This window comes from Myotis myotis, unplaced genomic scaffold, assembly GCF_014108235.1.
Source record: "Myotis myotis isolate mMyoMyo1 unplaced genomic scaffold, mMyoMyo1.p scaffold_m19_p_6, whole genome shotgun sequence".
Classification (NCBI taxonomy): domain Eukaryota; kingdom Metazoa; phylum Chordata; class Mammalia; order Chiroptera; family Vespertilionidae; genus Myotis; species Myotis myotis.
The window spans coordinates 77763271-77790602 of record NW_023416368.1 but is presented as its reverse complement, the minus strand read 5'-3'; the positions used below and the strand labels follow the sequence as shown (position 1 = coordinate 77790602).

At 55.3% G+C, this 27332-nt stretch overlaps 2 protein-coding genes and 1 pseudogene across 8 annotated transcripts in view; all 3 read right to left on the bottom strand.

Moving 5' to 3' along the window:
* Positions 1–2123: 2123 nt before the first annotated feature.
* LOC118657867 (mitotic spindle positioning) lies at positions 2124–23947 on the bottom strand. Of its 5 annotated transcripts, XM_036312550.1 has the most exons (6): positions 23932–23947; positions 22673–22735; positions 6009–7732; positions 4817–4947; positions 4084–4122; positions 2124–3523 (listed from the first exon to the last, which is right to left on the bottom strand). In XM_036312550.1, the coding sequence occupies exons 3-6, from the start codon at positions 7678–7680 to the stop codon at positions 3434–3436; spliced, it is 1932 nt and encodes a 643-aa protein (XP_036168443.1). In that variant the 5' UTR covers positions 7681–7732; positions 22673–22735; positions 23932–23947; the 3' UTR covers positions 2124–3433. The 5 variants fall into 5 exon arrangements, with proteins under 5 accessions (XP_036168443.1, XP_036168444.1, XP_036168441.1 ...); XM_036312551.1 differs by lacking the exons at positions 22673–22735; positions 23932–23947 and adding an exon at positions 20393–20524; XM_036312548.1 differs by lacking the exons at positions 22673–22735; positions 23932–23947 and adding an exon at positions 13854–14131.
* Positions 14044–27332, bottom strand: part of PALM (paralemmin) — a 25570-nt gene continuing 12281 nt past the window's right edge. Inside the window, exons 5-9 of one of the 3 annotated variants that reach the window (XM_036312553.1) lie at positions 25514–25640; positions 23932–23953; positions 22673–22735; positions 20393–20524; positions 14044–16124 (exon numbers count right to left, since the gene is read on the bottom strand). In XM_036312553.1, coding sequence (XP_036168446.1) covers positions 15592–16124; positions 20393–20524; positions 22673–22735; positions 23932–23953; positions 25514–25640 — 877 coding nt within the window. In that variant the 3' untranslated portion in view covers positions 14044–15591. The remainder of the gene's footprint in view (positions 16125–20392; positions 20525–22672; positions 22736–23931; positions 23954–25513; positions 25641–27332) is intronic. The other 2 variants (XM_036312555.1, XM_036312554.1) reach the window with 2 other exon arrangements.
* On the bottom strand, positions 18987–19087 carry LOC118659407 (annotated as a pseudogene).

Sequence of the window (27332 nt, the reverse complement as noted above, 5' to 3'; positions counted from 1 at the left end):
CTGTAGTACTAATGAGGAAACTGAGGCACAGGGAGGGTAAGGGTCTCCCCAGGCCCCACGGTCTGACAGATTATTCCAGGAATAGTCCTCGTGCCCGGCCTCCCATGCTCCTATGTAACCCTCTTGTCCTGACTCAAGCCTGACACATGTCCTGGTCATGTGCCGCACGCGGCTGGAGGGACAGCAGCACGTGTGACACATGCATTTGAAGTGCTCATGTGTCAGGACCTGCCTGCCTGCTGCTCCTGGGTGCCCACAGGTCCCTCAGGGGGAGGAGCCGGCCAGTCTGGCAGTCGCCCGTCAAGGGCAGCCAGATTTAGTAACTACACATACAGGATGGCCAGTTACATTTGAACTTCAGAGGAACAATGAGTGATTTTTTCAAGCATCCCTATGTCTCAAATATTACATGGGACATGCTTATACTAAAAAACTCATTTGTGCCCTAGCTGGTTTGGCTCAGTGGATAGAGCGTTGGCCTGTGGACTGAAGGGTCCCGGGTTCGATTCCAGCCAAGGGCACATGCCCGGGTTGTGGGCTCGAACCCCAGTGGGGAGCGTGCAGGAGGCAGCCAATCAATGATTCTCTCACATCATTGATGTTTCTATCTTTCTCTCCTTCTCCCTTCCTCTCTTAAATCAATTTAAAAATTATATATATATTAAATATATATATATAATATATTTATGTCATGTGTTGCCCAGCCAGCATAGCTTAGTGTCTGAATGTCAACCCATGAACCAGGAGGTCATGATTCAATTCACCGTCAGGGCACATGCTCAGGTTGCCGGCTCAATCTCCAGTGTGGGAGTGTGATCCCCAGTGTGGGGTGTGAAGAAGGCCGCCAATCAATGATTCTCTCTCATCATTGATGTTTTTATCTCTCTCTCCCTCTCCTTTCCTCTCCGAAATCAATAAAAATATGTATTTTTAAAAATCTGCTATTATAGCCCTTGCTGATTTGGCTCAGTGGATAGAGCGTTGGCCTTCGGACTGAAGGGTCCCAGGTTCAATTCCGGCCAAGGGCACATGCCCGGGTTGTGGACTCGAACCCCAGTGGGGAGCGTGCAGGAGGCAGCCGATCAATGATTCTCTCGCATCATTGATGTTTCTATCTTTCTCTCTCCCTCTCCCTTCCTCTTTGAAATCAATAAAAAAAAATCTGCTATTATAAAAAAAATCATTTGTTGTTGGCCTAAAATTTACATTTAACTGGTGTCCTGGGTTTTATCTCACAACCCTGCCCCCTCATCGGATGGCAGCCCTGAGTCCACATGCATGAGAGGGTTCCCTCAAGGCATGGCCTCCTGAATACCCCACGACCCTGCAGGAGTCAGTTAAAAAAGAATGATGCTCAGAGGGAAAGGGAGGGGTGCTGCAAAGAGTGCTGAGAAGCAGGCCTGGGAGGGAGGCAGGCAGGTTCTGGCGTTTTAGTCAGAAGCCCGGTTTGTATTTCAGCCTTTCTAACGGCCTGGGAGAAAACGCTCCTCCCTTCTCGGATCATAATACAGCGAGCTGGGGACGCCAGGGAAAAGCATCGGCAGCTCCCAGGAATGAGCGCGCGGCAGCCGGGCCGCAGATACAAGATCTGAGAAGTGCCGCCCACTGGGCCGCCCGGTTTCGTTTCACCCTGAGAGTCCCTCCACTTTGCAGACAGACCCGCCCTCCCGTGGGAATTCCACTAAGAATTTATTTAAACCTTTCACCAAATACCTCCTGGGCAGCCAGTCGGGCAGGTGGATAGAATCCTCTCCCTGCTTTCCAAGGGGACTGCCTCATTAAAGGAATTAAAATGAAAAATACATTTGAAAAACAAGACAATTCCAGGGGTCGAACTTCTGGCCTCCTCAGGACATGCCAGTCGGGACAAGTCAAGAGGACATTGCATTTTTAGGGCACTTCAAGTCTGTGGGGTTTTTTTAAATCCTCACGTGAGGACATTCTCCCATGGCTTTTAGAGAGAGTGGGAGGGAAGTGTGTGTGTGTGTGTGTGTGTGTGTGTGTGTCTAGAGAGAGACAGAGAGAGACAGAGAGAGAGAGAAACATCGATGCCAGAGAAGCACATCTATTGGTTGCCTCCTGCATGAGCCCCTACCGGGCCAGGGATCAAACCTGCAACCAACGTACATGCCCTTGACTGGGAATCGAACCTGTGATCCTTTGGTGTGCAGGCTGACACTCTAACCACCAAGCAAACCGGCCAGGGCCACTTCTAATTCTTTAAACCCTCCCTGATGGTTCCCAACAGCCTTCTTATGCCTTCAAGAGAGCCAATCCTCCCCCACCGTTTATAGTGTTAAGATACACATAACAAAATTTACTGTCTTAACCATTTCTAAGTGTACGGTCCGTGGCATTAAGCACATTCACACTGCCGGGCAGCCAACCCCACCATCCGTCTCCAGAACTTTCTCATCTTCCCAAACTGACACTTTGACCCCATTAAACACTGACCCCTCCTCCCCAGCCCATCACCCGCCATCGACTTTCCGGCCCTGTGAATCTGACTCCTCTAGGCGCCCCTGTGAGTGGGATCACACAGCTCTTGCCTTGATCAGCACAGACCGATTTCAGAGCAATGCCTGGCTCAGGGGGATGGGATGGCATCGAAGTCTGGGCCTGGCGTTACTGAGGATGGTCACCCCACAAGCACTGATGGGGCACCTACTGTGTGCCACGTGTTGGGGACGCTGTGTGACCCCGACAGCCCCGTGCGGTGGGGTGAAGGCCAGAGGTTCCGGTGGGAGCAGTGAGTGTCACCAAGAGAAATGAACCAGAGGGAGGAGGGTTTATTTCATGGTGGATGTGGACCAGCAGTTTTGGGGGGGAACAGAAGAACCCCTTTTAGCCCACAGATCAAGCCCTTGTTCTGCAGGTCATGTGCTGTCCCCAGGGCTTTGCCGCGCTGCGGCGGGGCCTGCAGGGCAGGGCGGAGGCCCTCAGACTGGGCGCTCAGGTTTCCTTCCTCAGACTGGACGGTTTCCCAGGGGTGGAGTGGGGGCGCGTCCCCCTTCTCAGATTGGGACTTAGAGGGGGGCCGAGTGTGCCTCTCCGCAGACCGGCAGCTCCTCAAGGTGCCAGGACCCATGCCTCCCTCCACCCAGCCTCTCCGCCCTCAGACTAGTGGGAGCAATGACAACTGGAGTGGGGGAGGGGAGCGGGTCTCCTTTCTTCTCGGACCAAGAGCGTTTGGCAAAGTCCTAGAAGCAGGAAGAATTGACAGAGGTCCCGTTTCATCCCCAGCTTTAGACCCAGAAAAAGCAGAACAATTTCTCCAGGAAAATAAAATCAGAAAAGAAAGCCCTCGGGATTGTGGGCATGTCATTGTGGTCCTCGGATTGTGGGTTCAAATGGGGACCTGTTTCCTAAAGCGGGGGGCCTAGGGGATGGTCTTGGCAGTTCCCATAGGGTCACGGTGCCCCCGTCTGCAGGCTCAGTCCTCATCCTCACTGGCATAGACACCGGCTTCCCAGCGTTCAGCCATCGCGTTCTTGTGGCGGGTCACCCGCGTGGCTTCCAGGACCTGCAAGAGGAGGTACAGAGTCCCCGTGAGAGTCCTACCCCCCCACCCCCGCCAACTCATAGCCTAGGCTTAGAACAGGGGCAAAGCAGGGCCACCCCCTCCTCTGTTTCGACCTTCAACTCCTACTAATAGCACCAAGGGATGTGCTAACCCGTCGGAGCTCCATGGCAGGGGAACTATCTGGGTCTGGCTTCGCAGGCTCAGCTCCAAGATGGCCCCAAATATGTCCCACAAACCCACTGAGGTAGCGGGCCTTCTCCACACTCTCAGATGAACCCCTCCCTCAAAGAAAACGCCCTTGCCTTGGGCCCAATCTGTTCCAAAACCTTCATCATTTGACAAAGAAGCTGCAAGTGCACCCATTTTACACAATCTATGCCCATGCAGGCATCACAAGCAGATCCAAGCAAAATCCACCGCGGGAAGACACTGCCAATCAAGGAGCTACCCAGTGACGTTTTCACATCCCAAAGAAAAGCTTTTGATGGCCCAGGTGCCATGGGGCAGGGGGCTCAGACAGGGGAGGAAAAGACAGTCCTGGCCCCCAGGAGCACACTCACCTCCGAGTTGACGTGGTCCAAGGGGTTGATGCCGGCATACTACAGGAAAGGAACATGCGTCAGCCCTGGCCTTCCGGCCCTGCCCCACCCCAGAGCCCACCTGGAACTCAATGCAAAGTCCACTCAGTCACCCCTTGAGGCAGGAGGGGAGGTGTTCCATGCCCACATGGTCCTCCTGAGTGCCCCTCGATGACCACAGATGCAGCCATCCACCATGCTGTTCCCCCCAGTGCAGCCTCAGGCTACCCCTTGCAGTTTTTTTTCTCTTTCTGTCAATTTCAGCATAATAAAGACAGTCACTATTGATGGAACCCATCCCATGGCCTGGCCCTGCTGTAAGGCTCGGAGATGGCTCATCTCATGGTAATTTCACAAAGGAGGAGACTGAGGATCAGAGAGGGGCAGGGACTTGTCCAACATCACACAGCAGCCAAGTGGCAGAGCTGAGAGTTGAACCCAGTTCACGGTGCCCAAACCCATGAGGCCAGGCTGTGAGTTCCAGGTGGGTGAGGCTGGAGTTGGTATTATTCTCCATGGTGTCCCCGGTCCTCCACTCAGGGAGGAGGTGGCCTCATAGTTACAAATGTGTGGCATGGATTCAGGCCTGGGTGCAAGTCCCAGCTCAGGAACTCAGGGGCCATGTGACCTTTGACAAGTCTCACTCCACCTTCCTGTAGGAGGTGTCAGGACTCAGCCAGGCCTCCAAGGGGGGTGGCCAGGGCTCTAGACTCACCCACTGCTCCTTCTTCTTTCTCTGCCCAGGAGCAGCCTCAGCAGGGGCCTCTGCCGTCCACACCAGGCCCGAGTGCAGGCGGATGGGGGTGAAGACGTGTGACTCGGACACTGAGTAGCTGCCTGTGGTGCCTGCGGGGTCAGGGGGAAGGACGGAGCATCAGGGAGCGTGCCATAGTCCCTCGAGGGCAGAACATCTATCAGACCAAGGCCTGGGAGGCACAGACTGTCTGGGCCATGTAAGGAGGCAGGTGAGTGAACAGACTTGCAGAGCAGAGAGCTAGCAGGAAAACTGATAGAATGACCAAAACAGCCTTAGCCGGTTTGGCTCAGTGGATGGAGTGTTGGCCTTCGAACTGAAGGGTCCCAGGTTCGATTCCGGTCAAGGACACATGCCCGGGTTGTAGGCTTGATCCCCAGGGGGAGCCTTGCAGAAGGCAGCCGACCCATGATTCACTCTCATAGTGGATGTTTCTATCTCTCTCTCCCTCTTCCTTCCTCTCTGAAATCAATAAAAAAATATATATATTAAAAAAAAGAAAAGAAAAGAAAAAGAATGACCAAAACAGCGAGTCAGAAAGAACTGGGTAGATGGATGGGTGAGATCTCATGCCAGGTGAAAACATTAAAAGTGACACAGGAGCCGAAACCGGTTTGGCTCAGTGGATAGAGCGTCGGCCTGCGGACTGAAAGGTCCCAGGTTCGATTCCGGTCAAGGGCATGTACCTGGGTTGCGGGCACATCCCCAGTGGGAGATGTGCAGGAGGCAGCTGGTCGATGTTTCTCTCTCATCGATGTTTCTAACTCTCTATCTCTCTCCCTTCCTCTCTGTAAAAAATCAATAAAATATATTTAAAAAAAATAAAAATAAAAATAAAAAATAAAAGTGACACAGGAGATCTTTCATAACAAAGAGGAATGATTGACCAAGAGGATGCAGCATCTGTAAACCTTTTATGCGCCTAATAACAAAACCTTCAAACCCATAAAGCAAACGCCACAGTGCGAAGTGGACATCTCTCTCCAAAATCTACCGTTTACGGGGAACATACAGGCAGAGAGACCAGCCAGTCCTCCAGACGTCCCTCCACGCTCAGTCCCTCTCGATACCCCCAACTCCACCTCCCCACCCTTCTCTGCTCCAGTCTCCGGGACCAGACCCAAGCAGCGGTTCCCCGCCCGGCCCTCCTCACCCGAAGCCCGGGAGGAGCTCCTGGAGTCGGGGTCACAGTCCAGCGGCGGGGAGAAGACCTCCGGGAAGAGGGCATTGCGTCGTTCCTCCGCCACCTCTTGCTCCCGTCTCAGGACACTCTCCACCTCCCGCTCCAGCAGCTCAGAGGACTGGGACCTTTGGAGCCTCAGAGGGGGGGCCCCAGCCACTTCCCAGCCCCAGGTTCGGGGGGGCTCGGCCTTCTGGGGCACGTCTGGGACCCTGAACCGCAGGGGACGCAGGCGGAAGTACTCCCATCGCACGACACCCCTGTTGGCTGGTGGGGGTGCCCCCGAGGGCTTCCAGGACTCCTGCTTTGTGCCTGAGGGTTTTCTAGAGGATTCCGAGAGATGCCTCTGAGACCCTGTGGCCTTTGCCACCGCCTTGGCCTCGTCTGCAGCGAGACCGCCAGGCTTGCCCCGGGCGTGGAAGGCTGGGAACCTTGGCTGGGGGGTCCCGGGGCTCAGGTACGGCTGGTAGGCGTCAGGGGGGATGCGGTTCACCTTCTTCAGCTCTGGAGTGGGGTCGGCCGCCCTGGTGTCTGGGGCCAGGCCAAGGATGGAGTCTGAGCTCAGTGCTCTCCTGAGTCCCGGCTGGGGGCCCCCGGAGAGGCAGCCGGGCTTGGACACCCAGCCGCCCTGCAGGCCCTCCCGCCGGTGGTCCTCCTCGCGCTGCGTCTCCTGGGCAATGTCACGCTGCACATAGAGCGAAGGGCGCCCCCTGTCCCGCCGAGGGGCCGCCGGCAGGCTCAGCTTGGTCAGCAGGGGCCGGGTGGGTATCTCCACCAACTCCTGGGGGCCCGCTGCCCCCCGCAGCCCCCTCTGCTCGCGCAGAGCTGCCTCGCGCTCCTGGGCCACTCGGATCTCCCGCTCGATGGGTGTCTCCTTGGGGGCCTCCGGTGACTCCGCTGGGGACCGGGCCCCGGGGTCTCCCATAGCCTGGACACCAGGCCCCGTGGGCCAACCGCGGACCCTCTTCTCTTCCATGACCACCCCCTTCACCTGGGGCTTGACCGAGACGGCATAGCCGTTGGCGAGGGGCGGTGTGTTCGGGGCCTGGGGGGCCTGGCTGATCCGGGGTGGGGCACACTCTGGGGCCACCCAGGCTGGCGGGGTCGGAGGGACCCTGGCATTTGCCTGCTCCAGGCTCAGGAACTGCTGCCTCGCTGCCAGGAAGTTGATCTGCTCCCTGTCGACCACGTTTTCCTCCAGGGGGACGAGCGGAGGTCGCCCGGGGGTCCTGGGGCCCCCGTTGTCAGGGGTGCCATGGAGCGTGGCCACCGTGCCGCTCTTCCTCACCGCTTGGCCCTGGATGACTGCCCAGCGCTCTCGCTCCAGGTCCGGTGGCCGCCTGAGCAGGGTGTCCCTGGTGTCCAGGTGGTAGGCCTTCATCACCTCATCCTCCTCGTCCTCCAGCTGCAGGGACGGCTGGCTGAGGAAGGTGCGCAGCCTGCAAGACGCCCCTGTCCTCAGCACGTCCGGCGGGGCCTGGCGGTCACCCGCCCACACTACAGTCTGGTCCTGGCCCCAGTTGCTGTCCGAGGGCTCCACATTCACCAGCTGGTATGTGTAACTGGTGTCCCCATTGAGAGCCAGGCCGGCCATGCCTGGTGAGTGGGGGATGCTGAAGATGGGGTATCTGGTCACTCGGTCCATGTTCTGGGGTTTCAGCCACCACAAGTTCTGGGGTGGAGACGCTCCCAGCTCCCTGAGGATGAGAAGGAAGCACACCATCAGGTAAGAGCACTTGGGGAGGGGCACAATGTCCAGTTCCTCCAAGGGCAAAGTCCTGCCCAAGAGGCCTCTGTGATTGGTTCAGAGATAGAGAAGTGACCCCGCCTGGCCAATCAGAGCACTCCCTCCCCCTGGCCTCTGTGATTGGTTCCTGGATGGACATAGGACTCAACCTGGTCAATGACATGAAATCCTGGCACTTGACTGTGGAAATTGTACCCTCTTCCTGTGAGGCTTGTTAGGTTGGGGGAATGAAACTGATCAATTCTGGGGGCCACTCATGCCCCCTTGTGGACACAGCCTGTTCAAGAGCAACCCCAACCCCAACACAACATCCTAAAAATGTTGTTTGAACTCCTGGATCCAGCCACACGTGAATCTCACCCCTGCACTGATCCAACGACTTGCCTCATGTATATCTGCCATTTGCAGGCACCCCTGCTCATCTCCCAGACACTGCACATCCAGTCTTGGGGATCCCCTGCTGCCCTAACCCTACTCCTCCCCTCTTTCACTCAGTTCACCTTGTCTGGACCCAAAGCCATCCCTGGGCAACCTCTCTGGGCCCCACCAGGCCCCCTGCCAGTACCTGTATCTACCTCTCTCCCAGGGCACACACATTCTGAAGTTCCCTCTGTGGTAGTTGTTGTTTTTAAAATATATATTTTATTGATTTCAGAGAGGAAGGGAGAAGGAGAGGGAGACATAGAAACATTAATGATGAGAATCATTGATCAGCTGCTTCCTGCAGAGCCCACAACCCAGGCATGTGCCCTAACCAGGAATCAAACCGCGACCTCCTGGTTCATAGGTCAATGCTCAACCACTGAGCCACGCCAGCCGGGCTGATTGTTGTTCTTTTGAAATATATATTTTATTGATTTCAGAGAGGAATGGAGAGGGAGAGACAGAAACATCCAAGATGAGAGAGAATCACCGATCGGCTGCCTCCTGCAAGTCCCCCACTGGGGATCGAGCCCACAACCCCGGCATATGCCCTTGACCGAAATCGAACCTGGGACCCTTCAGTTCGCAGGCCGAAGCTCTATCCACTGAGCCAAACCGGCCAGGGCAGTGATGGCGAACCCTTTGAGCTCGGCGTGTCAGCATTTTGGAAAACCCTAACTTAACTCTGGTGCCGTGTCACATATAGAAAATTTTTGATATTTGCAACCATAGTAAAACAAAGATTTATATTTTTGATATTTATTTTATATATTTAAATGCCATTTAACAAAGAAAAATCAACCAAAAAAATGAGTTCGTGTGTCATAGGTTCGCCATCACTGGGCTAGGGCTTGATTGTTGTTTTTAATTGATTTCAGAGAGAGAGAGAGAGAGAGAGAGAGAGAGAGAGAGAGAGAGATCGAGTTGTTGTTCTACTTATTTATGCATTCATTGGTTAATTCTTATTTGTGCCCTGACCAGGGATCAAAACACAACCTTGGTGTATAAGGATGATGCTCTAATCAACTGAGCTACCTGGCCAGGGCCCTGTGATTGTTTTTTTGTTTTTTAAAAAAATAAATTGGCATTTATTTTATTTTATTATTACTATTTTTTGTTAGTCCTCATCTGAGGATATTTTCCCCCCATTGATATTTAGAGAGAGTGGAAGGGAGGGGGAGAGACAGAAAGAGAGATACATCGATGTGAGAGAGACACATGGATTGGTTGCCTCCCACATGAGACAGGGATCGAGCTTGCAACTGAGGTACATGCCCTTGACCGGAATCGAACCCAGGACCCTTCAGTCCGCAGGCCGATGCTCTATCTGCTGAGCTAAGCCGGCCAGGGCTCTGTGATTGTTTTCATCTGACATTTACAGATGGTTCCAGCAGGCCTGCCTCTCGTGGAAGGATGTCCAGTGGGAAAACTGAGGCCCAGAGCGGGCAGCAACTGGCAGAGACTTCAGCTTCCCAGACGCCACATCCTGGTCTCTCCTGCACCTTGTCCTGTCCCAGACAACCCAACCCCACTGCACCTCAGCCACATAAAGCCAGGATAGGCTAGGAATGCCTGGACCTTATCCTGCTAGGCCAGGCCACACCCTAACCCAGTGCCCCAGGGAGGCCCAGAGCCGCCTCCCCCTCCCCCAGTGTCCAGGCGCTTTCTACAAGGTCACACACCGATCTCACATCTCTGTGGTTCCTGGGATCTCCATGGTTCAGTTCTCACTGCTTTCCCCAGGTGCTCGAGGCCTCCATCTGGCCTCAGCACAAATTCCCAAAGTCTGTAGGTGCCTCCACCTCAAATCTGAACCACCTCATCCCCCTGAAAGCTCCCTTTGCCTGAAGGTCCATCATTTCTGCACCTCCACAGCCTCCTTAGCAGCAGCCCACAGGACACCTCCTCCAGGCAGCCCCCTCAGATTGCCCCATTGTTGGCGCTATCACCTAAACCTGGCCCAGCACCTAATGTTAGGCATCACCTTTTTACAGCTGAGAAAAGGAAGACAGGCTGTTCCCAACTCCTCAAGCAGCTCTTGTTCCCTGCCCTGGACCCTGGTTCCACCAGAGCTGCTATGCACGTCCGCTACCTTTTTATACCAACTTGCTGGTAACGCTAAGTGTGGTTCTAAAAGGGAAAACACAGCATGTCCTTGAACTGGGGAAGTGTTACCAAGCAACATAAAATCGATCATGGGAACAGTGTTACAACTAACAAGGTTATCGATCATGCAATTTTTGTATCTATCAATTGTTGAAACTATAATTAGAAAAACAATGTTTAAAACAGCGGCTTGGACAGTAAATCCCAAGACACTGTCTGAGCCACTGTTCCAATGACGGAGCAGTCACCCACAGAGATTTTCTCTTTGGAAGTTATTAGGGGTAAACGTGTCTTTGAAAGGGGAATGAGTTTACTTAAGGCCTGTCTTCTCCCACCTCTTGGCCCAGGACCCTCTCTCTCAGGGCCCCGGTGGGCGAGCACCTCTCCTGCAGCCCAGCCAGAGTCCGGTATTCAGCAGGAATTTAATAATGGCTGGCTGACAGGGTGTGGTCTCTGCAAACAGTACTCACTCCAGGTTCTCAGGGTGTGGGGGTTGGGTTATTTTAGCTGCAGACCTGGCTGCCCCTCTGAGGCTCCCCTGTGGACCACAGCTTGTCCTCTGGGTCAGCTCTGTCCCCATGCCCTGGGGCTCCCTGGGAGGGACAGGTGTGGCAGGGGTGACTCAGAGTGTTTGCTGAGTGAATAGCTGGATGTTCGTTCACCAGGATTTATAACCCACAGGGCACATTCATTCTTGGAAAAGAGAGCTGGGTCTCTCCTCCAGGTGAGGGGAGGGTGGGGCACCCATCCTCCTAGGCCCACTTCTCCCAGGCGATTCACTGAGGACAACAAAGTGTGGGACTCAGTCTGGGTCTTGGGTTCAAGGCCCCAGGGCCCCTCTCACCTATGACCTTGGGCAAGTCTCAGCTCACCCCTCATCGTATTTGCTCCTCACAAGATCCTGTGATGAGGGGACCATTCTTGTCCCCAATTTGCAGCAGAGGGAACCAAGGCCCAGAGAGGAGAAGTGGCTCACCTCAGGCCACACAGGAGTGACAGGGAAACAGGTCCTGAAGTTCAAACCCTCACTCCCAGTGGGTCGCGCTCCTTCAGGAAGCCCTCCTAGATTGCTCCTTCCCAGCCCCACCTCCACACCCATGTCAATACAAAACCAAAACGGGGTTTATGGCCCCTGGGGCACACATTTGCTTGCTCATCACCGAAACTGGCCTCCTGCCATCAGGGCAAAGGCCTGCTGGAGAGGCTGTGACTCAGACAGGGAAGGTCACATAGCAGGAAGGGGCTCCTCTTCCATCACTCAAGGCTGCAGCCTCCCAGGCCCTGGCTGGGCAGAGCCTCCATCCCTTTGATACACAACTGAGTCTCTGTGTCTCCTGCTGGACAGAGCCTCTATGCCGACAGGAACACACTGCCCCCCCCCTCCTCCCCAGTGCCCCTCCCGCACCCCCCTCCCGGCCAAGCCCTGGACCCCGTGGAGTTGTTATATGCTGCGCCCCAAGCGAGGCTCTGGCTGGTGCTAAGTGCCTCCCCATCGGCCTCCAGGGTTCTCAGAACCCACAGGTGGAGGGGGACGGGGGCCTCTCTGGCCTCTGGCCATGGTGCCAAGCAGGCCCCTCTCTTGGAGGGTCAGGGCTCAAGGTTCTTAGATTTGAGGCCAGAAGCCCAGAGTGGAGATTGAGACCTTAGCAAGGCTCAGGGATGAGCTCTCTGCTCCCTGGGGCAGGGGAAGCAGGGGAGGCGGGGCGGGGGGGGGGGGGTGCAGGAAGGACACAGACCTCAATATTTCAGAGCAACGGGATTGAAGAACAATGGGAGAACCCCACCAGCCCCTGGGACCCCAGCTGGGTCCAGAGGGGTATGGGGTGAGAATGGAGTGCCTCTCCCCCTGCTTCCCCAGGGCCCCACCGGTGAGCGGATGATGCCAACTGACACAGGAATCCCCGTTCCAAAAACTGACCCACCCCATGCGGGACCCACCCCGCCGTCGCTTTGGGTGCATCCTGCCCCCACGCCCACCGTCTCACCTGCCAGCTCCAGGCCCCCAGCAGCCTCCCAGCCTCGGCTCCACTCTGGCGGCACCGCCCTCCCCTCAGGTTGCCAGGGGAAGGCCCCACCCAAGGGAGGCAGGTGCACTCCCTCCTCCCCGGCCCCACCCGGGATCAGGAAACAAAGGTCGGAGGAGGGAGAAAGCGGACACCCAGGCACCATGCCCACTGCACTCTGCCCCCAGCCCAGCCCCGGCCCCAGGGCCTCCAGCCCCCGGAGCTGGAATTCACCCGAAACCGCCCTCTAGCTGCCACCTGGCTTTCCCACACCCTCAGTGCCACGCAGAGAGGGGACATTGTGTCCAGGGCCACACAGCAGGTACGGGAACCAGCTGCCCATTTGTGGGGGTCTGAGTCCCATACATCCATGGTGCCACCTGGCTCCACCCACCTTTGGGGCTACTCCCCCAGAGTCCTTTTCTGGGACAAGCTCAGCTGGCCGGCGTCTGGAGGAGCCAGCGGGTTCAAATCCCGGCAGCCTCTCTGAGCCTGTTTCCTTCACATGAAACGGGCCTCACACAGCGGGGAGGATGCCCCGGGCCACTTGGATCTGATATAAAGAGCCAACTGGAGACCCAAAGTGGCAGAAATGGTGGTGGGTGGGCACGGCCCGGGTCCCACTGCCACACGGAGCACAGAGGCCCTAACTGGGCGGCGGGTCCTCCCAGGTGCTCAGCTGTCCCGCCCGATTCTTGGTTGAGGTGCAGAGCCTGGCCAGGGCGGCCAGGAAAGTCAGGGCACTGGGACCAGTGGCCAGTCTACGGGGCCGGGGACACAGGAGGTTGGGCAGGGTCCCTCTCAACCTCAGTCTCTACTTCCGTCAAGTGGGCCTGAGCCCCAAACCGGGCCGGCCTGCCTGGGATGAGGGTGTGAGGCAGGTCCAGACACAGGGCTCAGCCCAGAGGGACAGCGTGAGCGTTCCACATGGGCCAGTTCTGGCGAAACCGGGGGCGACAGCCTTGCTGTCTTCCCTCCGCACCACTCACTGCGCGTCCTCCTGTCTGTTCTGCAGCCATGGAAACTGGAGCCCAGCGGCTCCCAGGCCGAAGGGCCCAGTGCTGGTGGTGGAGCTGGGATTGGAACCTGCCCACCATCCTTACCGCCCTATTGGGGAAACTGAGGCCCCGAACAGCAGAGACTGTCACCCGGTGTGCTGGGAGCACTGTGGAGATAAGCACCCAATGTCCTGCTCCTAGACGGGGGGCCCACTCAGGGTCCAAAGCATTGAACAGGTGGGCAAACTGAGGCCCAGGGGCACAGCGACTTTCCCAGCCAGAGTGAGGTCAAATGGGGTTGCAGCCCCCATAAACGCGTCCTCCCCCATGGCCCCATCTATTTTTTTCAGGGGCCGGTTCTCTACAGAACGCGGGGGTGTCTGTGGGATCCTTTCAGTTTCTTGGGGTGCTGTGAGCCAGCAAGGGGCAGCCTCCCCGCCAAGGGATGAGAGGGGCAGGGCGGGTCTGGAATGGAGGCCTCCACGGGAAACAGAAAGCAAATCCTGCCACTGGCTGCTGTCCCTTTACCTCCAGGTCTTACCTGCCCAGGTGCTGCTCAGATGTGTTCAAGCGTAGGTGTGGCCTCCACCAATGTCCCCACCTCAGTACCAGGTGAGCTGGAGGAGTGCAGGGCCCCACGCAGCCTCCCTTTAAGGCCACCCAGGCGGGCCCCACCCACCCCCTGGCTGGCCACATCCTCCCGGCCCCAGAGAAATCAAGAACTCCAGGACCCAGGGCGTTCACGGGGTTTATTTGCTTCTCTGGGAAAGTCAGGAACATGGGCCTGTCACACATCGAAAGCAGAGGGGGCAGCAAGGGCACTTCAGCGCAGGCTCTCGGCTCCAGGACTTGGCGGCTTGAGGAGGGAGGGGGTCCATGCCACTGCTGGGGGCCGCCTCAGAGAGGGCCTCTCCTCCCACCCTCAAGGGGCAGAGCTGAGACAGGCCGGGCTGGTTTCAGGCAGCCCTTGCATGGCTCCTCGGAGGCAGTGGTGAGGGGGCTGCCTCAGCCTGGGCACCAGCAGTGGGGGCCCAGGGGAGGGGCCCAAGATGGGGCCTGGTCATCCTACAGCCTACACAGGAGAGAGTGCGTAAGCGTGGGCATGAATGTGCCTCTGAGGATGAGTGTGGCTGCAACCTGGGAGAGGTGTGTGCACACCTGGGTGTCCGCTACCCAGAGGCGAGTCCCTCACCCCTCACCCCTTCCAATGAGGTGGGGGGAGGCTCACACTGGGCTGGGTAGCCAATGGGGGTCTCCTGCTGCAACCAGGGGACGCTCCCTGCCCCAGGCTGTGGGCCCCTCCGCTGCCCAGAATGTGCCAAGCCTAGCAGAGCTGGCAGTCAGCCTGATCTCTGGGGTATGGTTAGGGAGACCCAGGACTCTGGCCCAAGTAGGCTGGAGAATGGGCTGGGGCAGCCCCCCAGGGTCCTCAAATTAGCACCAGGAGGAAGGAGGGCCCAGTGAGGGTGGGAGCTCAGGACAAGAAGTGGCTCGCATGGCCCTGCCCTGTACAGGGTGCAACTCGAAGACCCTCACCGGCCCCATCCAGAAGACAGCACAGGGGTCAGAGACTCCCCCAGGTTGGGTGTGCGTCCTCTGGGCTCCCCCTTCCCAGGCCCCATCGTGCACTGGTCACGCCCATGGAGAGCATCAAGGGAAGGGCACATTGGGCTGGGGTGCCAGAGGGGCCCCCGCTTTATTCTAAGAACCGGAGCCTGGCCTCCGACTGAGGCTCCCCCATGAGGCACAGCCTCACCCCAACTGCCCAAGATCCCGACACCAGTGCCTTTGCCGGGGAACCCCACTTCCAGGGGCTGAGTGGGGACAGAAAAGGCGCCCAGGACCCCTGGCTCTCCACCCCTCTCTGCGATGTCCCCTCGGAGACCTCACCGGAGGCAGCAGAAAGGCACAGGCAGGGGGCCCGGAGGGTAGCGGGCTTGCCTGGGGCGGCACAGAGGCCTGGGTCCCACCAGCCAGGAACGCTGTGGGCAAAAGCCCGTCTGTGGAGCTGCCGTGACACGTGGGGGACCCTCATTTTGGGAGAAGTGGGTCTGTCCGTGTCTCTGTCCTACCAGGCACACAGCTCATTGGTTTCGGGTGTGTCGGGGTGGGAATGGGCACGGGACCCCTGACCCTCTCTTTCCTGTTCTCAGAAGGAAGATGTGACAACATAGCATGTCCTGGGGTCCATGACTGTGGGTGGAGGGTGGGCAGGCCCCGGGGCCGGGCTGTGGGTCTCTGTGGTGTGGAGGGTGGGGCAGGGGTCTGGGGCCTGCGGCTCACATGATGGAGCAGCATTTACAACGCTGCTTCTTCATGTCAAGGTCCTGGGTGTCGCTGGCAGGGGCCTCGGGCCCCACCTGGTTCTCCTCCCTGGAGCCTGAAGTGGTCGGGGGCTCGGCCGCACTGCCGTTGGGTGGGGCGGCCTCCTTGGGCTCGGCCTCGTCCTCGATGACCACCAGCTCCGCCGTGATGGTGTCCTGCAGCCCCAGCACTTTCTGGCTTTCTGCCTCATCCTCCACATTCTGGTACCCCATGAAGATCATGGTGACCGGGGGCTCCTGGCCAGGCTGGATGCCCGGTGGGCCGGACGTGGCCTCGCCAGGCTGCGCCTGGACTCCGGTGATCTCCCGCCTGGAGGGTGTGGTGGTCCGGACGGCCTCCTCCGACGCTTCCCCGGTCTCTGCTGCCCCAGCCACGGGCCCTGCCTCACTCAGCGTGACTTCATCTGCCTTGTGGATGAGATCGTCCACCTCGGAGGAGCTCAGTGGCTGGATCCCGTTCACCGCGGTGCCGTCCACGGCATGGACCACTGGCGGGGTGAAGAGAGGGAGTGAGACCCGAGACCGGAGGGAAGGCCTGGCAGGTCTGCGAGCCACACTCCAGGCTAAAGAGAAAATCATAGCCTGGCCGGTGTGGCTCAGTGGTTGGGCATTGACCTCTGAACCAGGAGGTCACGGTCCGATTCCTGTCAGGGCACATGCCCAAGTTGCAGGCTCGATCTCCAGTAGGGGGCGTGCAGGAGGCAGCTGATCAATGATTCTCTCTCATCACTGATGTTTCTATCTCTCTCTCCCTCTCCCGTCCTCTCTGAAATCATAAAAATATATATTTTTAAAAGAGAGAAAACCATAAACCAAATTAGACGGACATCTAAGCTCCCTGTTGGGATCTGTGGGCACAGCCACACTGGAGTACACAGGAAAATTCCTGGGCACAAAAGCACTTGTTATAAACAAAGAAAGACTGGAATTCAATGACTTGGGATGTTATTGTCTTGCATTTTATTTTATTTTTTTAAATATATTTTATTGACTTTTTTCAGACAGGAAGGGAGAGGGATAGAGAGTTAGAAACATCGATGAGAGAGAAACATCGATCAACTGCCTCCTGCACACCCCCCACTGGGGATGCGCCTGCAACCAAGGTACATGCCCTTGACCGGAATCGAACCTGGGACCCTTGAGTCCGCAGGCCGACGCTCTATCCACTGAGCCACACCGGTCAGGGCTGTCTTGCATTTTAAACTATTTGTGCTTCTGCTTTTTGTTTTGTTTTGTTTTCTGTTGAAAAGACGGTAGAAACAGAAGTTCAGAGAAGGGAAGTAATTAGCAGGAGGCTACAGAGCTGTTTAGGTGGACCCTGACCCCGGTCCAGGTCTGTTTCCTGGCCCTGAGGAGTTGCAGGGATCCTTTCTTCCTTCCTCTGGTTTATGTGGTTGATCCTGAATTAATTTTAGTTCATTCACCCAGTCTTTCTTGTTTTCCTGTAAATGCCCAAAGGCTATATACCTCTCCTCTGAGTTCAGCTTTGGCTGCAGCCCATGTATTAAATTACTTTGTCCTTTTTCAAGTTTAAATATCTTTATAACTTCCATTTTGACTGATTGTCTCTCTAAGCCACGATTTATTACAAAAGATATTATAAACATTGGGGAGTGAGGGACTGTGATCTGGGGATACAGAGCATAAGATATTACTGACACCTTTGCAGTTCAGAACATGGCCACTTTCTGAAAATGCTTTACCTGTGTTTGACAAGAACATTCATTCTCCATGGGGCAGAGTTTTATTCCTGCAGTCAATCTTTCTCCCCTAACGCCTCGTAATCAATCTGTTAAAAGCATTTTCAAAATCTCTCCAACCGTCCTGCTCCGTGTCTCTCTGATCTGTCGCTTTCTGAACTGTGTTGCAGTCTCTAAGGATGGGGTTTCAGCACCAAGAGGAGTCTCAGCCACAGTTTGAAGCCAGCCCCAGATCACAGCCCTAGAAGCACAGCTGCCTGGCTGCCTGGGGAAGAGGGAGGGGCTTACAGAGCCTGAGGACTCACTCCTCCCTGGCCAAGGGTCAGGGCTCAGATTTCTGGCTTCTGGCCAGAAGGAAAGTGCTCTCAACTTTCAGTTTCCAGGGGGGAGGGGGGGGGTCCACGCTTCAAGACCTCAAAGTGACTTTGAGCTGGAGGCCCAGAGGATGGGTATGGCCAGGTAATACAGAATCAAGCTGAGTATTTCCCAATGGCCATTGCCCCAAGATAGGAATCTGAGCCCTCAGCTGCCATGGAAGTGGATCACCTTCCCATTGCTAAGCAACCAGAGTCCAGTCTGGAGGGTCCTGACTCCCCAGGGGCAGGGCTGGGCTGGGCAGAGGGGCCATGGTGAGGACCTTTTGCCAGCACAGAAATCTCTGCCACTCAGCCTCATGCGGTCATTTCTGCCAAGACCACACAGCTGATGAGAACTGGGCCAGAATCCTACCTGGGTCTATGCTCTAAAGCAGTGGTCGCCAACCTTTCGGACCTCACGGACCACCGGGTGGCGACCGCTGCTAAAGCACAGCAGAGCTGGGCTATAGCAGGACCCCCATAATAGCATTCTGGGCACCCCAGAGACTCAAATAACAACTAAGAACATGAGGCTTTGGAAATCAAAACCACAGTGGAATGTCACTTCACATCCAACAGGATGGCTATACTAACAAAGAAAAAACCCCACATTAACATGTCAAGGATGCGGAGAAATTGGACCCCTCATGCACTGCTGGTGGGAAAATAACATGGTACAGCCACCGTGGAAAACACCCCGGCAATTCCTCATGCGGTTAAAGAGTCCCCATATGACCCAGCAATTCCACTCCTAGGTATTTGCCCAAGAAAAATGGAACATTCACTCACACAAACTTATAAAGCCATAGGGTGGAAACAACCTAAATGCCCATCAACAGATGGCGGGATAAACATAATGTGGTCCATGCAAACAACGGAATACAATCCAGTCATAAGATGTGAACATGGATGGACCCTAAAAACATGACGCTCGGTAAGAGAAGCCACGCAGCGTGCGATCCCACTTGTGTGAAATGTCCCGGACAGGAAGCGAGTCAGTGTCGTTAAGGGCTGGGGGGGGAGGGGGAGATGATGGGGTTTTATTTGGGGAACAAAAATGTTCTGGAAGTAGCTAGTGAGGGTGTACCATGTGGTGAACACACCCAAACCCACAGAATTGTGCACGGAGCACCTTCTATCATTTCCTTACGAGGGAAATGTTGTGGATGTGCTAATGGGCTCTAGAGCTGAATTGTATTCACCTTATACTTGACTCAGGGGACTGGTCCTGTGAACTCCATTCCATCAAGAAAGCTAATGTTTGCCTTGAGATATATATATATATATATATATATAAAATATGGACTGCTTCACAAATTTGCGTGTCATCCTTGCACAGGGGCCATAATCTTCTCTGTATCGGTCCAATTTTTAAAAAATTTTTTTTTAGTATATGTGCTGCCAAAGCGAACGCTGCTTGATTTTTTAATGTACCTTTTAACATGTCTTCTTAAAACGTACTTTGTTTACTAAAGTGGATTTATTTTCTTTTACTAGTATCACAAAAATGTTGCCAGAACTCCCCCTCCCCAGGGTCCTTTAAGTATATCCTACCGCTCACGCCAAAAGTGAACAAAGATGTTTATGGCCTGACCAGGTGGCTTACTGGTTGAGCATCAATCTATGAACCAGGAGGCTGCGGTTCAATTCCCAGTAATGGCACATGCCTGGGTTGCAGGGATCAATCCCCAGAAGGGGGTGTGCAAGAGGCAGCTGATCAATGATTCTCTCTCATCATTGATATTTCTCTCTCCTCTCTCCTCCCTCTCTCTCTCTCTCTCTCTCTCTCTCTCTCTCTCTCTCTCTCCTTCTCTCTTCCTCTCTCTGAAGTCAATAAAATATATTTTTAAAAAAAGAAACTGCTCTGTAAATACTGATGGAGTGTACAGTTTAAATAAACATGTTTCTTATTTAAATTAGAGTGAATTTGATGGTATATGAATTATATTCACACACACATGCGCGCGCGCGCACACACGCACACACACACACACACACACACACACAGACTTAGGCCTTTTGCCCCAGCTCCCCTGCTCCTCTGTATTCCAGTCTTCCTAGTTGGGTGTCTCCCACAACCTGTTCCCCTCACAGTCACCAGGGGGACCCTAGAAAACAAATCAGATATCATTGCCTGCTCACCCCTCCCCAAGTTCTCTAGTTTCCTCCCTCCACTCTGTATCAGTCCACAGGCTCTTCTCAGTTCCTCCAGTCCAGCAAACTCCATCCCACCTCAGGGCCTTTGCACGTGCTGTGGCCTCTGACAGGTGCACTGTTCCCCTACACGGTGCTGTCACCCAATAAGCTCCTGTTTACCTCCCCTGAGGATCCTTCCCTAGCCCCCTCCTGCCTGACCAGCTCGTGGCCCCCTCTATCTTTGGGACTTTTTGTAGCCTCTATCACAACAGTAATTATTTCAACAAGTTATTTGTGAGCTCAGGGTAGAAGAAGGGCTTGGCTCACTGACCAGGGAGTCCCACTGGGGATTTGCTTCCCGGCCCCGTCTGGCACCTGGAGCTTAGCCAGCCTTCAAGGCAAGTGCCTGGAATGTAAGAAGGACTGGGCCACGGGTTCAAGCTCTAAGCAACGGAGCGGGCTGAGGCCCTGTCCCTGAAAGGCATCCCTGTCAGGTCAGATGGGGGTCAGGCTCTGGCTCAGGCAGTGAGAGGGGGTTTGGGGCAGGGAGTGGGGGTCTCGTACCTTTGGTCTCGTCCTCGTAGACCTTGACGCCCTGAAGGAGCGGCTCCCGAGGGAGCAAGGTGGTGCTGGACAGCACCCGGGTCTCCCCGGTCACCTTGTCCTTCTCCACCGTGATCTCAACCGAGTACATGGCTGGCACGAGAGGCACGGGTTATGCCATGGCCACCCGCCCAAGTGCCCCCCGCTGGGCTGCAGCCAAGCCAGGGAGGGGAGCTGGCAGCACAGAGCCAAGCAGCGGGGACACCTTAAGCGCAGACCTCCCCAGCTCAACATCCTTCTGTGGCTCCCCAGTGCCCTGGCCGCAGGTCTGTATTCCTCTGCTCCACACGAGGCCCATCCTCGCCACCCACCCTATGTGGGAAGCCTTAAACTATCCCACTTGCTCCGAGAGAGAGTGTGTAGAAGGAGGGCTGCCTTGCCCATGGTCAGAGCTACCATCGGAACTTGGGTTAACAGGCCAGACGCCCGCATTATCTGTCCACACCTCTCTTTAGTCGACTATGGAGTCTGTCCTCATCTACCTCTCTGAAGAATGGATAATTTCCTCTCAAAACAAGTGACTGTCATTACCCCTTAGGGCCACTATTCCATGCCCAGCTTCTCATCCACGTTCTGTAGAAGTCATTACCACAACACTACACGGGGAGACCGAGTCCTGGCACTGACCCCCAAGGACCCCACCCCAAATCCCAGTATCACACTGCCTCCCTCCACCCTACCATGGGAACCCCCACATCACCACGTCCAAGAGCCCCTCCCAATCTGCCCCTCCCGGGTCTTGCTGCCCCAGTAAGAGCAGTTCCCACCTCTCCCTCTCTCACCCTCTACTCTGTCCATCAGAACACCCTGAACCCAGTACACTTCTCATCCCGTCTGCAGCCCACGGTCTGTTCTCCCTAAAGCCACTAGAGGGCACCTGTGAGAACTCGCGTCAGGATTGGCCCTGGCCTCCCACTGCTTGTTTTCCCTAGGCCACCAGAGGACGCCAGTGAGCACATCCCTGCTCGGCCCAGGCCCTCCCTGGCTCCCATGCCTAGGGGACCCTGCAAGACCATGACTTCAGTGTGTCCCTCTCCCTCGCTTATTCTACTGCCACAACACAGCATACCCGTCTCAGGCCCTTTGCATGCGCCGTGCCCTCCACCTGGACCTCATTTAGCCCCGATGTCTGCACGCCTTGCTCCCTCACTTCTTTTGGGTCCTTGCTCGAATGTCACCTCCTAAACTTTGGCCTCTCCTGAACCCCCTTATTAAAATTGTCCCCCCTTCAACTCCTCAGGGTCTGCCTTGTTTTCTCCGTAAGTTAATTTTATGGGCTGTGGGCCCATCAGAATACCAGCTCCCCCAAGCTGTGTCACTCAGCAGGGGCTCAATAAGCACTTGTTGAAAGAATGACTCAATGTTAATCTCATGTCCCTACACAGCCTAACACCCCCATCTGCAGACACAGAGTTGGACGGGACGTACACTGCACGAGGTTGCCAACTGAGGGGACAAGTGCTGGCCTCGGGGGTGGTCTAACTGGCACAGGAGCCCTGAAGAGGCCCCCCTTCTTCTCTGGAAATAGTACCCCTGCCTCCTGCCTGCCGGGACAGAACTCGGAGACCCTGGGCCTCTCTGCTGCCTTTGCCTCCCGAGTGCTGGCACATCCCAGCCACCCTGTCCCTAAGAAGGTCTTCACCCCCTCCTCACCCCAATAACAGCAGGAAGGTTCTGTGACTTTTATGGCTCTCTGCGAGGCCTTAGGTGTGAGGTCACTGCAAATCCACCCCTCCCGCAGCTGGAGACTCAGGTGCCAGGTGTTGGGGGCACAGCAGGGATTTGAACTTGACCTCGTAGAATGCTTAGCACTAACCCTGTCTCTTCCTGCTTCCTAGAAGGAATGCCTGAGGCCCAGCTTGGTCACCGCCAGGGACAGGGCACTCACGCCCCCTGCTGAGGCAGCCCGTGTGTAGAGGAGGAGGATTTACAGTGTGCGCCTGTGTTTGAACATGTGCGCCACCCCCTCGGGGCTCCGGGAACGAGTGGCGTGGTTAAGGGGATGGAAGCTGTGAGAAAGTGATGGGTTAGAGCAGCCATGCAAGGGGGCCCATCTTCTTGGGGAAGTTGGACCGGCGTGTGACCAAGGAGCCAAAGCAGAGGCATCGGCCAGGCCCTACCCCAGGCTTGGAGCTACAGCCTTGGTCCGGCCACCACCCCCATTACCACAGGCTCCCCAGGACCGACACTCGGCCCAGGACAGCAGCTGGACATGGGGGCCGAGGCTGGGGGCTGACCTACCTGCCTTCATCATGGGGGAGCCTTCCACCGTCCTCACGGGGGTGTTGGAGGCTGGCTTCGCTGCTTCGGGAGCAAAGAGTGAAGAGAGAGATGAGGGTCGGAGGAGAGATGATGAGACAGAATCCCCAGACACCAGGACAACCACCCAGACATCTAGACGTCCCCCATCACATGGACACCTCGTAGGCACACTTGCCCAGACACGTGGCCCCTACCCTAGCATGCGCACGCCCCCATTTCCCAGACACACATGGAACCCCTCCCCTCGCAGAACACACATGGGCCCACAGTCCATTTCCTGTCTCTCGGCCCAAGTGATTTTCACAAAATCCCTGAGAAGCCTGCGTAGATTTTTTTCAATTATAAATTTTTAATTCCCCAGTAAGACAAGGAGACTCTCCTTATGAATAATTAACACAAAAGAAATCAGGCCAAGACACTTCTGGCCACCACCTTCATTTCTAGCTGGTGACTCTCCTTCCATACTCCCCATTGGAAAGTAGACAAGTTTAAGGTATATTTCAAAAATATAATTTATATTAAATAATTTTAATATAATGAATATATTTAATTAACGATTATATTTATACCTAAGCATATACATTTAAATGTCCTATATACATGTGAAATATTTGCAAATGTGTATATTATACCTATAATAATTTGGGGGGGAATAAAATGGGTCCCAGAGTTCAAATTTTGGTTGTTTTTTTTTTTTTTTTTAATCTGTTTCCTGGACTCTTGTTCTTTTAAATGGTGCCTGATCTCCAGGACAGTGGGGACCTTGTTCTCCCCACCAGCCCCTCTGAACTCTCATCCCCACAGACCAGGTTTTATAGATGTGAAAACCAAGGCACCCTCCCCCCCCCCCCCCCCCCCACACCACCTGCCCAGGAGCTCAGAGCAAGTGGACAGAGAGGGTCAGCCAAGGCCAGACACCCTCAAGTGGGCAGGACGGACCCAGAGCCTCAACTCCTCACCCAGTCACACCCCTGCAAGGCCTGGTTTCCTTGTCTATGACGGGGTGCGTGTGGGGAGTACTGCAGCAACCCCACCCCAGGGATGTTGTGAAAACTAAATACAATGATGATGAGGTCTTGGGGCCGGGCTCCAAGTCGGGCTCCTTGGGAATAGTAACAATAACAGTCCTGTTGCCATTATTGTTACTTATTAGCAACAAGGCATTCTCCCCACGAATACCATCCCCACTCTGGGCACCGAGTGCGCTGAGGCCCAGCCAGTCCCTTCCAGAAGCATACCTTTGGGTGTGCCCACTGGGGTCTGTAAGAAAGAACAGAGGGGTTAGTGGTGTCCATGTCCCCCTCCCATTAACCAGGGCCCCACCCATGGGGGTAGGAGCCTGGGAAGGTCTGACTCAGCCGTGACCCCACCCCTAGCCGTGACAGCCAGGTGTCCCTGCCCGGCTCAGCAGCATCAGTGGCTCCTGGTGCCCCAGAATCCTTTTGGACAATCCCTGGGCTCTGTGTAAGCAGACCCGTGCCCACCAGCCTCTCCTTCCTCCATCTCCGCTGGCTTCCTGGCCTCCTCACTGTTCCTTGAATACATTCCTGTTCTAGGGAGGGCCTCTGTGTGCCCTTCTACCTAGGAAGGCTGTTCCCTGGATTTATCTTGTCTGGCTCCTCTCTCAGCCCCCAGACCACCCAATCCAAAGGCAGCCCCCCAAACACACTGCAATCTCTCAAGTTAGTTACTACTGTATATTATCTGTTCAGCCAGTGTTTCTTTTTTTTCTTTTTTCAGCCAGTGTTTCTGTCTCTGCCCTCCCCTCCCCCCAGAATATGGACATCATGAAGGCAGGGACCATGCCAACAATCTACACTCAATCAGTCTCACTGAAAGCCCTCTCTCATCTTGAGTCTGCACCTGGAGAACTCCTACTCAACCTTCAAAACCCACGTCCTTCCCAGAAGCTTGCCCAGCCCTCCCATGAATCAGATGCCTCCTTGGGCATCTGGGGTGGGGGTGGCAAGGATTGGTAGAGGGAAAGGAAGTGGGTCCCATAGGCCCCTGGAGTCCTAAGCACAAGTGTGGTCGGGAGGCTCCTGGATTTGCGTGAATGTACTGTGGTGACCACAAGCTTGGGGCCCATTGTTCCAGGGTCTGGTATCAATAGAACCTGCTATAGACATCAGGCCCTAAAATCAATAGCTGAGTCCAACAAAGACCACCCTTCACTGTATGGCCTTGAACCCCTCTCAATCTCTCTGGGCCTCAGTTTTTGTCTTCCGTCAAATGGACCAAGCACGCACAGTGCTCAGTAAAAGTAATGACAAAGACGAGAAGGGGGTGGCAGTCGTGGAAAGCTCCTTAAGTGTCAGGTCTTGTATGAAGTGCTGGTCGTCCATGGATTCATTTAACCCTCGTGACATCCCCAGCACGTGGGCGCTCTTATGGCTGGGGAAACTGAGGCCCAGAGAGGCGAAGCCAGGTGTCCCAGGTCCCATGGCTGGGAAGTGGCAGGCCGAGATTTGTTTGTGGTTGTTGTTGTTTTTAATCCTCACCCGAGGATCTTTTTCCGTTGATTTTTAGAGGGTGGAAGAGAGAGGGAAAGACAGAGAGACATATCCATGTGAGAGAAACACGTCGATTGGTTGCCTCCTGCACATGGCCCGATGAGGGCCAGGCCAGGGAGGAGCAACCGACGTACTTGCCCTTGACGAGTATCGAACCCAGGACCCTTCGGTCCACAGGCCGACACCATATCCACTGAGCCAAACTGGCCAGGGCATGAGGTGTGAATGCAAGCGCTGAATCTGGCCCCAGCAGGGGTGGGGTTTCACTCTGGGGCCAGCAGGGGTGGGGCCCTTGGGACCTCCTTACCTGCTGAGAATTCAGTACCACTTCTGCCTTCTGGGTCTGTTTGGCCGGGCTGGGGGCGGCCACGTTCTCCTTGGCGACGGCTGGCCGTGTGTCTGCATTCTCCAGCACCTCGATCTCCTGCTCCAGCCTGGGGAGAGGGCGCAGTGACAGCCTCACCAGGCCCTTCCGCACGCCCTGCACCATTCTGGGCACTTTCCATTGGGGACCCCTTGACTTTGATGTTTCCTAACACTTTGTGAGGTATTCCTGTCACTTCCCCTCGTGATTGGGGAAACTGAGGCAGAGTGAAGACTGCACGTAGCCAGCAAGTAGCAGAGCTGGAACCTGAACCCGGGCTGCTTGGTCCCTTCACCACCCATGCCATTGCTGACTTCATTTGCTTCCAACTGACTCTCCTTTTTTCCCCACTCAAATACATTTATTTTTACAGGAAGCTTTATCTCTACAGGAAAACTGGAAAAAACATGTCACTTTCCAAGTATCAGAAGATAACTAAACATAAACCTGTGAAAACAAAGCTGGTATATTAAATCCTGCCCAGCTGCCCCTACCCAGAGGGACAGACAAGGATGAGTCTGCAGCTCTCTAACAAAATGAGCCCATGTCAATAGGATGGACACAGCTTGGGTCAGCCTGGAGGGCTTCCTGGAGGAGGTGTCCAGTCAGGGGACACCGAATGGGCAAAATTCGGCTGGTAGAGCCACCGTGGAGCTACTCTGAGAAGGAGAAAGCCCAGGCCCCTCCACAGCACTCAGCATGTGCTAAACTCACAGTAGGGTTCAAGCGAGCCCCTCCTTACCCCAGGGCCACACCCAACAAGGTGTGATGTAAAGAAGTTCACCTTGTCCAGCCAGTAATTCGTGGCCAGTAATTTCCACTGACGTTCCACCCCACCCAGCAAGTGCTGCTCTGTCTGGTCAGTCCTGACTGTCTGTACGTAGACCCGTCTCAGCCCTCAGCTTAATGTCTGTTAGACTTAAGATGCACAGCCTGGCTGGCATAGCTCAGTGGTTGAGCATTGACCTATGAAACAGAAGGTCAGGGTTCAATTCCTGGTCAGGGCACATGCCCAGGTTGTGGGCTCAATCCCCAGTGGGGGCGTGCAGGAGGCAGCCAATCCATGATTCTCTCTCATCATTGATGTTTCTATCTCTCTCTCCCTCTCCCTTCCTCTCTGAAATCAATAAAAATATATTTTAAAAGGGGAATTAAGATGCACAGCCCTAGCTGGTTTGGCTCAATGGATAGAGCGTCGGCCTGCGGACTGGGGGGTGCCGGGTTCGATTCCGGCCAAGGGCACATGCTTGGGTTGCGGGCTTGATCCCCAGTGGGGGGCGTGCAGGAGGCAGCCAATCAATGATTCTCTCTCATCATTGATGTTTCTCTCTCCCCCTCTCCTTTCCTCTCTAAAATCAATAAAATATATTAAAAAAAAAAAAAAAAGATGCACAGAAGGACTTCTGCCTTCTCTGTTCACAGGCAGGAAACTGAGGACAGGGAGGGAAATTCCAGCCCACTTTCTTCCAAACCAAACACATCAGGACAGGATTCTAAGTCCCCACCATAGGGCCAGCTTCTGTGGGGCGATGCCCAGTGTGCGATGGGGCCTGGGCAGGTCTCATGCCTCTCAGGCCTTTCCTTGGCCAAGTGGACATTTGGAATGTTGGCTGTCATTTCCCTCCACCCTGACCCTGCTACCCTGGAGCTGAGCCTGGGCCTCTCGCCTGCCCGGAAATTCTGGGCCTTTTGTCCCAGCCCAGGGGGATGGTCACTTTCCCCAGCCTGCCCCTCCCAGCCTTCCTGCAGGCCCAGCTGCCAG